Consider the following 17,044-nt stretch of genomic DNA (forward strand, 5'->3'; position numbering starts at 1 on the left):
AGATGAAATCCATAGCACTTATTGTCTTTGCATATTTTGAAGTTTGTAAATTGTGATACGGTATCACATTATTTTTGTGAACATCCAAAAAATATAGCTACGTCTAATGAGTCAATCAAATATATTACATCAACTCAATTAAATTCTCATAAATTATGGTCAAACGTAAAATTTGTCAAATGAATCATGTAAATATGGAAAATATTATTATTTGATTTGATATTAATAGACACCATAAAATCCCCCATTAATTAAATTCACAGGTTGATTCCCTATTTTTTACTTGAATTATATAACTTTGTCATATATATTAAGATTATATATATGTTTTTATATTTACTTGAATTATATATCTTTAGACAAATGATATATGTTAACATGTTAATACAATATTATACTGACCAAAAACTCCACTAAAAATGTGTTTTAATAAGTTGAGCCTTTGATAACATTATTTTCTTGAGCATCCAAAAAATATAGCTATGTCTAATCGAGTCAATCAAATATATTATATCGACACAATTAAAAGCATTTCTATGGTCTCTCAACCAGAAGCTGAGTATTGCTTTCATTGTCTAAGGACTTTCACCTTAATCTTCCATAGAGACTTCTTTTTGGTTTTACATCAACAATGAAATTCAAACCTTGCGTTGTGAATGATACTTTTTCATCGTTTGCATTGTGATGGAAGCTTTGGCGATGTCAATGCAATATATATAGTCTTTCGAATATAAAGTGTAGGGGGGGGGGGAACTTCGCTAGGTAATTAATAATTTAATGCAAATAATAATGTCTACGATCACTAATTGATCGTATCATTTGGATATAAATTATTTATGTCTACAATTCCAAATTGCCGACTAATTTGCATTAATTTATAATCCTCTGATTGATAACATTTATGTGTAGTATCCCTGATTGATCATGTCTCTGAATTGAATTCAAAAATCTAATCAAGTGACGTTTCAAAATTGTATTATCGTCATATCTAAATCCGAGTTATATACAAGTTATCTATATAACTTGGCTGTATGACGAATGAGTCAAAGCTATATATATATTTATAAAAAAGTAAAAAACAAAAAACAAAAAACAAACAAACCATATAAATATCAGGAATGATATATATCCATATAACCGGAATGTGACCTTGTGCGGCATGAGATATAATATATAACCGGAATGTATATAGGGTGAAATGATGTAATCGAGTCATATAAATTTGTAAATTTTAGGGTGAAAACAAGTATATATTAAAATAAGAAAAACATGATTTTATATGATATAGTAATGTAACCGGTTTAAAATGATATAAAAGATCTTAATAAAGAACCGATTTTGATATTAACGAGTATAAACTAATCGATGCAACTAAGTTTATAATATTAAACCGAGTGTAAACTAAGTTAGAGATCACATTGCATACATGCTAACAAACACGTTATATAGTCATGTGAATTAAACATTATGCTAAGCTATAATTAATAAATAATGGTGTTGCCATTTAGGGAATGACATTCTTGTTAATAATACATGAGCATAAGGTTAGACTTCAATAGTGTTTCTATTTTAATACTAAGGGATATCTTTGATGAGCATCTTAATTTGTTACTGTGTCTGCTACTAGGAAAGATCTTCAATCATCAAGGAATCAGTTCTCAAAAAGAGGTTGTGTGTGGAGAATATGCCTATGTTCTCATTCTCAATGCTCTGCGATTCTTTGGATCAAGCCCTATGTTCTCAGTCTCAGTTGGAGGCATCACTAAAACTTCTCACATGTTCCTTTGGAGTAGAATTGTGCAATCTGCTAGTTCTTTCTTTCCATGAAACCACACAAACCCATAAATAAGAGATTAAGAGATTGATAAAAAAATATTAAGAAAATAAACTCTTAAACCAAACAAGTTTCAAGTTTAGAAACAAAAGAAATTGCAAAACTATAAATTAGATAGTATAGGGTTGGGAAATCGGTCAATTCATACATTAACAGAGGTTTGCAGTCCCGATCAATACATAAACTGATGACATGTGCTACAACATACATCAGTTAAGATTTATTTTAAATTTCATACACAAACTAATAAAAATTGGCTAAATCATACATTGACTATTTTCCGTTAGTCAAACGTTTATAGATGATGAGATATCATTAACGGAAGCTTATGTGTCGTTGAGTTGTATATTACAATTTAAAATAATAATTATTAAAAATTAATTTTTTAAATTTGTTGGAAGGGGGATTCGAACCCATGATTACCCAGATAAAATAATACTGCTAAACCACTGTGACAAATTGATTTCATTTTTTGTATTCACTATGGTTTACAATATATCCTTAGTAGATATTAATTCTGATATTTCTTCTTCTTCCAATCTTCTCCAATTTTTATCTACCAAAAAAATCATAGATGAGTTCATTTCATCAATTATACATATTTGATCATTTACATTATCTATTAATTATATAACTAGAATAAGACCCGCGCCTTGCGCGGGATGAAATTGTTATTTTTATTATGTTTTAGAGAATGAAACAATAGTTTGGTTTCATTTGGATTAGGGGTGTTCAATCCGAATATCGGGTTGGTTTGAGTTCGGTTTGGTTTTTCTGATATTTCGGTTTGTAAAATATAACTAATATTCTAAATCCATATTTACTTAGTTTCAATTTGGTTTATATACTGTCAGTTTTCAGTTTATTCGGTTTATATCAAAATCATAATTATTTAGTTTGAAATCATATTATATATTATACGAATTTTGAAATCGTGTTGTCAAAAATTCATTTATTAAAAAATATTATATATTTAAATAAAAAATTAAAAAAATTAAAAAGCTTCTATCATCTAATAAAATAATCAAATCTAGAGTTAATATCAGAGCACCAAATTTAAAAAATAAAATTAAAAAACAAAACAGAAGCATGAAAGAAAAGTTTTTATATTCTTTCATATTTAGTGTTCATCAAATTAATATGTCTTCGACTGAACACAACTCTGTTAGTTTAAAGATAAAAAAAATGTAAAAAATTTCAACTAATTGTGATCCATCAAATTTATAATTTTTACTTCAAATTAGTTACTGTTGAAATAAAGCAAAAAAATCAAAAAAGAAAAATTAAAAAAATAAGAAGCTTCAGTTGCGGTAAATTGTTAATTAATTTTAATTAAAGTGATTTAATATATAGTGAATATGTTCATAATATATAGTGAATATGTTCAGCTGAACATTTATAATTGTAATTGTGGACCAAAATCTATTTTAAATTTATGATGAGCCAGATCGATTTGGGCTTAAAAAAGTTGTAAAGAATTTCAACTAATTGTTATCCATCAAATTTGAATATTTATTAAATAAAAATTCATATTAATACAATTTTATGATCATTTGTATCCTATTATAACAAAAAATTAAGCTATTGATCACAAAAATTTTCAAAATGATATCTTCAAATTTCTAATAATTTATAGACGTTTTGAAAAATTCGAAATATAGCATATAAGAAAAAAATCAATGTTTTTATTATATAGTTAATGTGATTGTTTAATATCTTTTAATAGTAGAAAAGAAATAAAAAGAACTAAGATACAAATTTTGTGATCAAATATTTATTATTCATAATAATTAATTTTCATATATACGTTAATCATATTAGGTAATTTTGTAGCTTTTATTTAAGGAAAGTGCGAGATTATTTTTTGTACATTATTTATCAATTCGATAGTTAGTTTAATAAAAAGTGTAATATAAGTTAAGATGGACCAACCTATTTTCTAAGAATAATATATTTTATATAGTTATTTATTAAATGAGACTTCATAATCATATCGTTTTATAACAAAATATTTAAATCATTAATAAAAAAAATTTCAATGTGAAAAATTAATAAGTTTATAATTTATAAATGTTCTTAAAAATTCATTGAAAGTTTTAATATTAAAATATTTATGTCATATTATATTTTAATATATATATATATATATATATATATATATATATTTTTTTTTTTATTATTTTTTATAACATATATTTGTTTTATTATTAAATGATAACTTTTACTCATATTTTTTTAAAATTACGTGTATCTTTTTATAATAAAAATGTTAAATCTTTGATCATTAATTTTAACATAATAATTTTAATAGTTTTAGTCATTTATTTTCATTTTTTTAAATCCAAAATATAATATATTCGAAAAATCTAAATTTTAATTTTCTAGCTAATTTGATTGTGTAATTTATTTTAATAATATAAAATTAAACAAAAATGATGGAAGAGATAAAACTGTTTATCAAATCTTTATTATTAGAATCATTAATTTTCATATATATATATTAGTCATTTAAGGTAATTCCGTAGGTTTTATTTAAGGAAAGAAAATAAATAAATTAAATTGGATCATTCACTTTTTCAATTTCAATCTAAGCATGACACATATGATAAATTAGCATTCTTATTGGGTGATACGTGGACAATGAGACTTTTTTAAAATACTACAAAACTGAGGTAATTATTTTCAAAATGCTTCTTATTTAATATATAGGGGATAATTGTTAGAGTGAAATTTAAATAAATTATATTTTTATTTGGAAAATTAATATTGGAGAAAGGAAAGAAAAGAAAAATAAAATATAATTGTAGGCAGAAAAATAAATGAATAAGTGAACGGTGATTAAAAGTGTAATAACAAATTAAAAAAACACAAACATTTTGGGGACTCGAAAAACAGAGAGGGTGGGGAGCAACTTAACCTTTTGAACCGTTAGAGTTAAACAATAATATACGTGTGATAACATCACAAGAAACTTGTAATCTTTAGTATGTGGCATGTCCTTTCCACACCTGAGTCTACTCTTGGGTGTTACCTTATTTAACAAATGGTGAAAAAAGAGAAAGCGGTTTGAGTGTTTGATATCTCTTGATTTTGATGAGCTTTAGATTTATATTTTAGCTTATTATGATCATTTTAGGTTGCATTTATGTTTTTATGTTGCATTTGCATACTCATTTGCATATCATAGGGTTGGAGTGCACAATTGGAAGTTTGAGATAAATTTGAGAGGTTATCTTTGTAAATTACAAAGTTTGGGGGCAGAAATGAAAGACCACGAGAATTCAGGGACCAAGGCTGTAATTTTGGAATACTCGCGGGGGTTAGATTGCATAATCGAAACTTTGGGTTTGATTTGCGTGGGCATTTATGAACATATAAAAGTATGGGTCCGAGTTGAAAGCAATCCAAAGGTCAGGGACTGGTTTTGAAAATACGAAAAACCCACCATTGGAGTTATTGGTTCTTCTTCTCTCGACGTGACCTGGTTGATTCCGACGACAGCCACGGCTAGAAGCAACGACTTCAGAGCTTCTGAATTTGGCTTGCCATAATTGGGATAATTGCGGATCACAAAGGAGGAAGCTCTCTTGCGATTTGGAGTTTGAAGGAGACGTTCATTCATGGTGGTTCTGTTTTAGTCGACGGAATCATCTAAAGTTAATACCATCGGTGTAGATATATGTAAATACAAATTTGACCCAAGAACATCTTTGATAAACTTGTTTACTGTTAGAAATTAAAACTTGTCTTCTGTCGATCTATTACAAATTTGGGTCACATGTTAACGATCATCTAAAGTTTACTGTAAATTCGAGATTTGAGTTTTGAGGTTTTTTGTTTTTTTTTTGTTGAAAGCTTCGTACACATGATGATATAAAAGACATATTTGTTGATCATCGTTTAAAGAGACGAACAGTCATACGGTCATACGGTCTGAAGAATATCACATCGCTTGATTTTTCTGAAGAAATATCATATCGCTTGTTTAGACATTGCTTTAGTTAATTAAATAATACGATATCATATCATCATCCCCTATAGTTTCTATATTCCATTGTATCTAGCGAGATATACAAATTCAATTGGACCAACTCCTTTTTCAATTTAATCCTAAGCTTGCCACGTAGGACAATTGAACATTCTAATTGAATGACACGTAGGATAGGGTTTTTTTTAATTAATACAAAACTAAGGTTCTAATTTCCGAAATGTTTCTCAATTAATATATAGGGGATATTGCTAAAAAATCTTAATAATTATGAAGATATTAATAATCAATCAATTTAATTGTAAATTTAAATCTACATTTAATTATAAATCTGTTTAAAAAATCTAGCAAAATCTTAATAAATTTTTTAAATTAAAAAAAAAATAAATTCTTTATTAATTTCGTGATTAGTAATATAATATATTATTATAAATTATTTTTCAAAAAAACATAAAAAAGTAAAGTGCTATGATGTTTTGTAAATTTTATAACTATAGTATACATTATATTAAAATAGAAGTAATAATTAAATATGAAAATTTATTAAATTTATAATAGCCCTAACAGAATATTGCATAAACTTTCATTGCTAAAACTTGTGATTGGGTGAATTTATGCAAGATGTTGTTAGGGCTATTATAAATTTAGTAAATTTCATATTTAATGTATATATTACTTCTTCTTTTTTTTCAGCATTATATATTTTAATTCTATTTTAATATAATATATACTATGGCTATAATTAATTAATAAATATTAAAATAGTAAAATACTTAAATTACATTAAAAATTCGAAAAATTGGAAAAGTTCAAAACAAAGCAATATAGTTAAAACTAGTTTAACACCCGTTGACGAAATGACTAGTTTAACAATCTAGGGAACAAAACTTAGCAATACACTTGAGATTCACATCAACGGTAAGGTTCGCCATCCGTTCAGCATCATGGAATCTGGATGCATTAGCATAGGCATCGAGCAATATCCTATAAGTGGGGATGTCTGGGAAGATGAACTGCTTGGAACACATGTCTTCAAAGAAAGCACCTGCTTCAGACAACATACCCTGCTCACAGAATCTACTAATTATGTTCCTGTAACAAAGCTGTGAGCCATCGATGTTGTTTCCCACTCGATGAAAAGTATCGACTGCTTCTTTAAACCTCGAGTTGGCAAAACATGCGTTGACCATTATGTTACATGTCTCTGCATTAAACTGATGGTCCTCCAGCAGCATCCGATCAAACAATGCCCAAGCTTGTGTTTTCTTGCCGTAGTTAAGAAGAATTCGCAGAAGAATGTTCCCAGTAATGGCGTCCATTACGAATCTCTTGCGTAACAAAGATGTGTACCAGTTGATAGCTTCTTCATCGTTACCTTTTTTGAACCAATACTCTACGAATGTAGCAGTCACCATCGCGATTCCATTGTAATCCTCATCGATGATAAGATGAACCAAGTCGGCAATTTCATCATCTGCAGGCGAGACAAGCCTTTGTTTGAGATGTCTGAAAACGTCCAAGGCGGTTTCGAGTTTGTCCTGATCCAAAAACCCACGGATAAGATGATTGAAAACAACCGGACTCAACTGAGGTTTGGACATGATTAAAGCCTCTGCTTCTTGAATCCTTCCCGCATCAACCAATCCTTTAACCAATAAGCTGTACGTTTCTCCGTTGGGTGAAGAGCAGAGGCGGTGAAATCGGAGAGCCTCGTCAACACGACCTTGGTGGCAGAGAGCTCCGATGATGTGATTGAAGCAGGATATGTTTGGTTTCAGGCTTGATTCATTGAAAAAGTAATGGAAGTATTCGAACGCTTCCTTGTACCGTCCCGCACGACACATGGCGCCGATGATTGCGTCGCAGGTGGCGGTGGAAGATGAAGATGAAGATGATGATCCGTCTCTTGCCGCCGAGACTGTGAGAAGCGCCTGATCCGCTGCCGCATCGAGATTCGACAGCTTGATCATCATCATGACTCTTGCGTGTACGTGAGAGGCAGAGCTATCGAGTTTCCACATTATGTCCTCCTTCTCCTTATGCGGCGGCGCTGACGACGGATACCTTGGGATTGGATATGGGACACTCCCAGCAGCGGAGGAGAGAGACGACGTATTGTGGGAGAAGCAATGGCGGATCGGAGCAGGGAGGGATCGTAGGCGTAGAAGAAGAAACATGGCGGCTGAGGTAACAAGACGAAAAAAAAAAGCTTGTACAGTAGTATTATTGTTTTATTTTTTCAATGTATCTGTTCATTGGATTTGTAATTGTTTTATTTTTTAGTCGTCAGATAAAGTCCCTCAAGCTGTATTTAAGAGTATTTATCAACCAAGGAAAAAAAATTAAATAATAACAAAATATACTAATATTATATAAAGCCTTCAATCTCGTGCTCGACTTTCAGAACCTACAGAACAACAAGAGAACTTAGTTTTGTCTTGTTGTCTCCGCCAATATGTTTTTCAATCGCCTTTTTTCTACTCCTATCCACCACCATCGCCGTTTTGTTAACACATCATCCCTCTTCTACGTTAAACGCCTTTCTTCAATCCAAGCATCCCCTCCCATGTCCAAAATTGAATCGGATCCCTCTTCGATTCATAGCAGAGTCATGATGCTTATCAAATTATACAACCTAGACGCGGCCGCAGAGCAAGCACGTTTGGCCATCTTTTCCACAGGTAATCCTTTATTGACCGCCGAGACCTGCGTGGCTATCATCGACGCTATGCGCAGTGACCGACGGTATAGTGACGCATACGATTTGTTCCATTACTACGCTGATAAAGCTAAATCGGATCTGATAACCAACCTCTGCTCCACTCCAATCATCATTGCCTTATGTGATGAAGGCAAACTCGACGAGGCTCTTGAATTATACACACACTTTTTGTTGCGCAATCGTCCGAGTTATCGTGCCCAACTAGCCCTGGCTCAAGGGTTGGTCGACGCGGGTAGGATTGATGAAGCTATAGATAAGTTCTACTGCGTGGATAGGTCCGTTTATGGCATTTTCATCCGTGGGTTTTTGGATTTGGGGAATCTTGAAAGGGCTAACCAGCTTTTTCAAGAGCTCAAGTTGAGTGACGACTCGGACACTGTGGCGCAGGCAAGTGCGATGTTTATGGAGAATTGGTTTAAGCAGGAGATGGATGAGAAAGCTATGGAGTGTTACTTGTCGTCCAAGGAAGACTTCAGCGAGATCTATGCGACTGCTGCAAATGCCTTTTTGAAAGTGTTGCTAAGGTACGGTAAGAAAAAAGAAGCTTGGTTATTGTTCAGTCAGATGCTGGAGCAAAGCAAGTGCCCGAGAAAGTTCGATTCTGAGTCGTGTAATATTATGGTGGATGAGTGTTTCAAGCTTGGGAAGATTAGCGAGGCAGTTGAGATATTTCACAAGTCTGTTGGCACAGTTAGTCATCCACAGTTGGCTTACAGGAACCTGATCACCAAGTTTTGCGAGCAAGATCTCTTGTCCGAAGCAGAGCAATTTTTCGCTGAAATGTGCTCTAAAAAGTTTTTTCTCCCTGATGTTCCAACATATCGAACGATGATGGATGCATATGTGAAGAAGGGTAGAGTCAGTGATGCTGTAAAAACTGTGAACCAAACATTGGATGCCTCTTTAAACTATATTGCTAAGAAAGTCATAGTAGTGTAACATTTCTTTGTCTTAGCAGTTGTTCCGTTTCTTAATGAATAACTAAAGAAAAGTTTTTTTTTTGTAACTATGAATCAGACCGCAAAACAACGGCAATAGATTTTAATGTCATATAATTGATTGACAATTTACAGTCATTGTGATTGAGACTTGAAGTTATACTCTCCCATCTTTGTACTTTTGCAATACAATACTCAAGACATAAGAAAGGAACGCAGAAATTGCTCGCAAGGGTAGAAGATGTCTAATAGCCTAGATATGTAGGAGTAGGATTCAAAGCGATGTTCACACCTCAGAAGGATCCCAAGACTAAAGGTTAAGAATGAGCATAGTTAACTAACACAACAAACGAAAGTGGATGATTGCTTCACGAACCCTACTAGATGATGATCCAGAGACGAATTTCCTCTGACGCATGTTTCTTATACCTTCCACAGCCCAAAAAACTGCTGCTTTTAAGCATAAGGTGATGGTCGAGTACAACTGTCTAGTGTGAAACATAACGAACGATACTGTTGTAATCACCAACGAACCAGGGGCGAAGGCACATTGTGGACAAAGGGTGGTGCACCCACAAAAATAATAAAATCTACAATTTTAAGCTTAAAATCAATAGAACTTGTAAGTTAAATTGTTAAAACTCATATTGTGCACCCATAGTTTTCAATTCCATTCCTTTTAATTGATTTTTCTCGTCTGTTTATAGTTTAGGATTTAATTTATTGACGACATTAATAATATTAGTTTATTTTTTTGTAACTATTTATATTTTATTTATTTATTTTAGTAACTTAATATAGTTTGGTAAAATTTTATTATATTTTTTTAAAAGATATTGAATATCAATTAATATAATACTAGTGGGATTGGCTAGTAATCTAGAGATTTATCGTAAGAGATGAATAAAAAAACTCAAAACAGAATAGAAAACTAAATGGGTATCCGAACATCTAAATATAAATTAATAGTATTTATTATATTTAATTTAAAATTACCCAATATTTTATTAAAGAGAAAAAGTTCAAAATAGCACCAAACTAAGTTTTTGTCACAAAAATAATATCACAAAAAAGAAAATGACCAAAAAAGTTTTATTGAAGGGTAAATATGCATTTACAACTCTTGGGTTAATTAACATAAGACTTATGATTTAAAGTTAAGAGGTGACGTTTTAATAATGTATTCAAATTTTTTTTTTTAAAGTAAATATTAAAATTTTCAAAACAAAAAGTGTTATTTTAATCATTTTATTTTTTGATTATTATTTTTGTGACAAAAATTTAAAAAGTGCTGTTTGAGAGATTTAGACTATTTTTAAATGCTGGAATCCAAAGGTAGCATGATTGGTTTGTTCTTCAACCAACCAGACCTGCTAATTGAACCGGCCGGTTCGTAATTCAAGTCAATGAGCTAGAAGAACTCACCAAAGTTCACATCTTCTTTTTTTTTCCTCTGTCTATCGAGTTTTGAACTTTTGATGGATTCGTCTCTGAATCCAAACAAGCATCTCAAAGAACAGTAAAGGCTTCCCTCATTTTCTCATCGCCCTTTATATTTTTTTGCACTGTTTGATTTTGTAGTTCTTACATAATTGCAGATTCGTAAGCAATCTAGATGGATCATCAATTCTGGAAATCGCAGCACTATTAACCATTGTCCCTGTAAGTTGTTTTTTTTCTTCTTATGCTCTCATTACTTTTGATTTTCTTCAATTTCTAAAATGATGATTACGTTTGTTTGTTTCAGCTTTTGGTTCTTATTCGCTACTCCATTGGCTTTCACTGTAGAACCGGTTCGTTGCTCTTTCTCACTTTTCTGGACCATACAGTTTGCTAATGCCCTCTGCTTTGCAGCAGCAGTCACCATTAAAGTCATCTCCGTTTTTGCTATTTGTTGGATTAGTCTAAGTTGTTTTATTTTTGTGTTAATAGATATCAATGAAAAATCACTTTCATCGAAGAAAAACGACGATGAGATTGTTGTTTCCAGACAATGGAAGACTTACACTTATGCTATATCCTTGGACTTCATCCTCATTGTCTTCCCCATGCTCTTGTTCTTCACCGTATGTGCTCCCGCTCCCTTTTTTTTTAGCTCGGTAATAATGCTGTCTGTCTTATGATCATGGAAACTGATTGATAATTACTATTGTCGTAGGTTCTGTCAGAATGGGTTTATCATGGAGTAGTTTTGTTGTCGCTTGTTCTTACTGTGTCTGCCAAAAGGTAGAAACTTTCTTGTATTTTCACTTGCCTTCAGTAACAATCCTGTGGTAGCTTTTTTTTTTGTAAAGAAACTAAAAAAATAAGATACGATTCCAGATCCTCTTCAGGGTTGCAGAGAGGACAGTCTCTCTCTTTTAGAGCTAACGTATCTTCTTATAGAGTTGCTCTGGTATACAACACTACACTTTTGATTTTGCTTTTTATCTTCCATTTACTCTGAAGGGGTTTCTCTTTGTTGCAGATGCTAATTACATGCTTGTGTATCTTGGCTGTTGACTTCACTATCTTTCCGAGGAGGTATGCTAAGACAGAGACTTACGGTACAAGCTTGGTATGTTCTTGTAATGTCAGGAATCGCATTTTTGTCTTCCTTTAGGCTCTATACTTGTGATTAGCAACTTGAAATGAAAGCAGATGGATCTTGGGGTTGGCTCCTTTGTGTTGGCTAATGCTATAGTTTCTCGGCAAGCTAGAGACGTCTCATCAGGGTTGGGTGATTCTCCTTACTTTGTTAGTGGTTCAGCATTATGTAAACTTGGACCAACTCTTTTTGCGTGCATTGATTCAGGAACTGGATTAGTGGACTTAAGGCAACTGCTCCTCTGCTATTACTCGGGTTTATTCGTTTAGTTACCACTTCAGGTGTGGATTATCAGGTAAAGAAAACTCTGCTCCTTGATGTTTAGCGCTTTACAAACTCTAATCCTTGTTGTTCTAAACTGTGTGTGAAGGTCCACGTTACGGAGTATGGACAGCACTGGAATTTCTTCTTTACACTTGCAGCCATATCAATTCTCACATCATTTGTTAACATACCAGCTAAGTACTGTGGAGTCCTAGGTTTCGCTGTTCTTGCAGGTACATTCCACTGTTACTTCCCTCTTTAATCACAAGATAAAAGAGTCCTAACTATCTTCAACCTCCTTTGAGCTCAGGGTACCAAACATGGTTGGTTAGTGGACTGAATACATACCTACTTTCCGATGAAAGAGGAGATAACCTCATCAGCAAGAACAAGGAAGGAGTATATAGCACCCTTGGTAAGGTTTTGATTTGGTGGGGTTACTCTCTTTTGATATTGTGGCATCTAACTTTCTTCTGATTCAGGTTATTGGGGCATGTACCTTCTCGGCGTAGACTTAGGCTATCGTCTCTTTTACGCAAAACATTCCAATACTCGAAGCACCACGAGCTCAATCGCTAGAGTCTTTCTCGTTTCTCTTATATTATGGTAAGAAAACAACATAATATCACATTATGAATGTATCACTCACTCATAAGCATCTTTGTATGTCTGTCTCAGGATTGTTACTTTACTTGTTGACAACTACGTCGAGAGGATATCCCGTCGAACGGTAATGATAATCACTTATATAGCTCAAAAGCATTTTATGGGATAATACTGGTTGAAAGTTGTTTTTTTTTTTTAATCTTGTGCAGTGCAACATGCCTTATGTTACTTGGGTTCTCGCTCAAGATCTTCAGGTCTCTCTAAGTTCATGATTTGTCTTTGAGATTAGAGGTATGAGCTTTTGTGTTCTTTGATTTTTCAGGCGCTGGGTATATTCATGCTTTCGAGTTATATACCAATGAACATACTCTCATCACTTGAAGAAGCAATTGACCAGAATCTTCTAGCTACCTTTCTTCTTGTAAGTCTCTTCTTATCAGTTGATTTCTCACAAAGTGTTTACAGAGTCTTGATTCTCTGCGGAGTCATTGTTTTTGTTACAGGCAAATGTGTTTACAGGAGTGGTGAACATGGCCGTAGATACCATATTTGCTCCTCCACTAGCTTCCCTTGTGATATTAACAGTTTATGCCTTTGCTTTATGTGCTATTATCGGAACCATTCATTTCTCTGGTTTCCGGTTAAAGTACTGGTAAGAGGATACTACAACATCTTTGTAAACTCTTTACTGGTCTTTTAACAACAATGTAATTGATTCGGACCTGCTTGTAACGCATATGAAGAGAGAGAGAGAAGCTCTTTTTGGTCAAATAGGCTTGTGAAGTCAAAATCAATACTGTTAAAAAAAGATCATGACCAGTTGAGAAATGTTATGTCCAACAATTTATTCATCTTTTTATATAAAATATCTATATTATTAAAAGAGAAGTACTCTTTTAAAATACCCCAAAGTTTTTGAAGTTATTTACAATGGCATGCCATTGAGAATTAAATTGAATTTCCTATTTTAATCTTTTTTTTTCAGTTAAATTAATGTTGTTTTGTTTCTTTCCTATTTTAATGTTTGTCTTTTTCAGTTAAATTAATATGTTTTTTATTTCCTATTTTAATGTTTATATTTTTCAGTTAGATTAATGTATTTTGTTTTTTATTTTAACAATTAATGCTATTTTAAAGTTTTTTTTTGTCAATATAAAATTGTCTAAACTATTTGAAAATATAAAAAATAGTCAAAATAAACATATAAAGTAGATAAACAATAATCAAAACACCAAAAATATTTAAAATATATATTTATTCTCCATTTAAATATTGAAATTCAACAAGTTTTTTTTTTTTAGTTTATGTATTTTGGCTTGCATTACTTAAATTTATATGTTTTGAGAATTTTAAAGTATATATAAATTTTAAAAATTAAAAAAAAAATCAAACGGGTTATCCGTATCTGAACCGAACCCGTAAAGACCCGAATCAAATTCGGAAATCTCAAATCCAAATAGATTTTTAACCGAATCAGTGGGTATCTAAATACACATCCCTAACGTAGTTAATTTTAAATAATCAAATTACAAATACATCATTTAGTATAAATAAATATAAAAATAAAACAGAAAATTAATACCCGTGCGGTCGCACGGGTCAAGATCTAGTCTTATTTAAACACTAATCATGTTCTATTTCTAATTAACAATAACAGTTACGTTTTTCTTGTAACAAAACGGTTACGTTTGTTCCTTCATAACATGTATTCATTGATTTATTTTAATCTTTCTCACGGGTAAAAATAATTCTTCCTTTTTACTATATTTAAGGGATTATGCAGCGAAGGTTCTCTTTGGGTGAACGGTCAAAATGGTTAGGTTGGTTTAGAGCAGAGTGATAATGATGACAAGAATACTCTGTTTTAAAACAAACCTAAGGTCTGTTACAAATTCTTCCAGTTTTTTTTTCCAGTTATCATCCTAAAATGCTGCATTTGGTGCAAGCAAGTGACAGAGGTCTCATGGTGAAGACGTAATCCATGTCGGGGGCAAAAAATTTCTGTGACCAAACTTCATTTGAGATGATGATGATGACTTAAGCTTTGTGAAGTGAAAACTGTCCCGATTCTTTTGAAAATAACTGCAACAATACACGTGTACTTCACTATAATTTTTAAATGTTATTTATAATATCAAATTTTTTCAAAAATCATTATCATACTACAAGAATATAATTTACATCTCACCCGAAAAATTGAAATTTATTCAACCAAAAATTAATTTATTCAAATTTTAAATATTTTACATAGACATTAAATTTATTAATTAACAAAACACATAATATTAAAATAAGATTTAACGGGGTTTAAGTGGATTCTTAATAGAAATAAATATTCATATAAATTCATTTAATTTAATGGATTTTAAATAGGTTATTCGATTAAAAAATATTTACTAAATGTGATTTTATTTAAAATTAGTGAAGACCATATTAACCCATATATATATATATATATATTAAGATTTATTTTTTCAAATATTTTTAAAAAACAAATTCGATTTTCAGTGCGGGCTGGATTTGATATTGGTTTTCGGATATAACATTTTAAAATCCGTTCAAGTATATAAGTCAGGTCTAACAGAGTGTGAGACTTTGGTTTTTAGGTCGATTCCGACTCAAGTTTTTAGGATACATATGTATTTAACCAATTATGTTAGGTAACTAATAAAAAATATAATATGTTGCAAACTTTAGAAATATAGTTTAAAAATAATTTTTGAAATGTGTATGACATAAATGTATAGTTATGCAATTTGGCATATTTAATATAGTTACCAAAGTATATTAAATTAAATTAATACTAAAGACAAATATGATTATAAAAAACAAAACAAATACAAAAATTAAAGTTTTTAAAAGATTAAAATAAAAAAATATACCCGTCCTTTCAAAGGGCGGGTCAGAATCTAATATTTTACTAAATCTGATGTGTTCTTTCAACGGCACACAGTTCGTTAACACTGCATGTGAATGTCACGTAGTTGGGACCTGATATTATGAAGGAAGCTCTCTTTTGGTCAATCACAGTGTTGTGAATAGGCATGGCCGCATGGTCATTTAGATAATCTGAGTTTTTCGGTTTTAGACTTCAGTAACCACCCGAATCAGTTCGGTTCGGTTCGGTTCGATAATCATTAGATTTGGTTCGGTAATTATATCAAGAATCAGCAAAGTGAAGACCATATTAACCCATTTACATGTATATATATATATATATATATATTAAGATTAATTTTTCAAATATTTTTCAAAAAAATTCGGTTTTCAGTGCGGGCTGGATTTAATATTGGTTTTCAGATATAATATTTTAAGACCCGTTCAAGTATATAAGTCAGGTCTAACAGAGTGTGAGACTTTGGTTTTTGGGTCGATTCCGACTCAGGTTTTTAGGATACAGATATATTTAACCAATTATGTTAGGTAACTAATAAAAAATATAATACGTTGCAAACTTTAGAAATATAGTTTAAAAATAACTTTTGAAATGCATATGACATAAATGTATAGTTATGCAATTTGACATATTTAATATAGTTACCAAAAGTATATTAAATTAAATTAATACTAAAGACAAATATGATTATAAAAAACAACACAAATACAAAAATTAATTTTTTAAAAAGATTAAAATAAAAATATACCCGTCATTTCAAAATGCGGATCAGAATCTAGTATTTTACTAAATCTGATGTGTTCTTTCAACGGCACACAGTTCGTTAACACTGCATGCGAATGTCACGTAATTGGGACCTGGATGTTATGAAGGAAGCTCTCTTTTGGTCAATCACAGTGTTGTGAATAGGCATGGCCGCAGGGTCATTTAGATAATCTGAGTTTTTCGGTTTTAGACTTCAGTAACCACCCAAATCAGTTCGGATCGGTTCGATAATCATTAGATTTGGTTCGGAAATTATATCAAGAATCAGCAAATACCCAAAAATTTACCGAGCCTTGTTTGGTTTTGATTATTTATGTAATAAATCTATTTAAAAGTACTTAAGAATAAACCCTCAAATCATCTGAGTAAAAAATATCTGAATTATCCAAATTCTAAAAGATGTTCAAATATCTTAAATTTTTAAATAAAAAGTTTTAAATAATG

At 31.2% G+C, this 17,044-nt stretch overlaps 3 protein-coding genes across 3 annotated transcripts; 2 read left to right on the plus strand and 1 right to left on the minus strand.

The window, feature by feature from the left end:
• Nucleotides 1-6,688: 6,688 nt before the first annotated feature.
• On the minus strand, nucleotides 6,689-7,999 carry LOC108845198 (pentatricopeptide repeat-containing protein At1g10270). The gene has a single exon (XM_018618450.2). The coding sequence runs from the start codon at nucleotides 7,997-7,999 to the stop codon at nucleotides 6,689-6,691; it is 1,311 nt and encodes a 436-aa protein (XP_018473952.1).
• A 278-nt stretch (nucleotides 8,000-8,277) lies between these two features.
• Nucleotides 8,278-9,483, plus strand: LOC108845199 (pentatricopeptide repeat-containing protein At1g10270-like). The gene has a single exon (XM_018618451.2). The coding sequence runs from the start codon at nucleotides 8,278-8,280 to the stop codon at nucleotides 9,481-9,483; it is 1,206 nt and encodes a 401-aa protein (XP_018473953.2).
• Nucleotides 9,484-10,861: 1,378 nt separating this feature from the next.
• On the plus strand, nucleotides 10,862-13,710 carry LOC108844576 (uncharacterized protein At4g17910). Its single transcript, XM_018617857.2, has 16 exons — nucleotides 10,862-11,001; nucleotides 11,081-11,144; nucleotides 11,230-11,275; nucleotides 11,415-11,548; nucleotides 11,641-11,708; nucleotides 11,805-11,877; nucleotides 11,950-12,039; nucleotides 12,123-12,196; nucleotides 12,277-12,364; nucleotides 12,440-12,566; nucleotides 12,644-12,748; nucleotides 12,816-12,939; nucleotides 13,012-13,063; nucleotides 13,149-13,193; nucleotides 13,262-13,360; nucleotides 13,443-13,710. The coding sequence occupies exons 1-16, from the start codon at nucleotides 10,961-10,963 to the stop codon at nucleotides 13,593-13,595; spliced, it is 1,383 nt and encodes a 460-aa protein (XP_018473359.1). The 5' UTR covers nucleotides 10,862-10,960; the 3' UTR covers nucleotides 13,596-13,710.
• The last annotated feature ends 3,334 nt before the right edge of the window (nucleotides 13,711-17,044 follow it).

The sequence above is a fragment of the Raphanus sativus genome, chromosome 3 (genome assembly GCF_000801105.2).
Source record: "Raphanus sativus cultivar WK10039 chromosome 3, ASM80110v3, whole genome shotgun sequence".
NCBI lineage: Eukaryota > Viridiplantae > Streptophyta > Magnoliopsida > Brassicales > Brassicaceae > Raphanus > Raphanus sativus.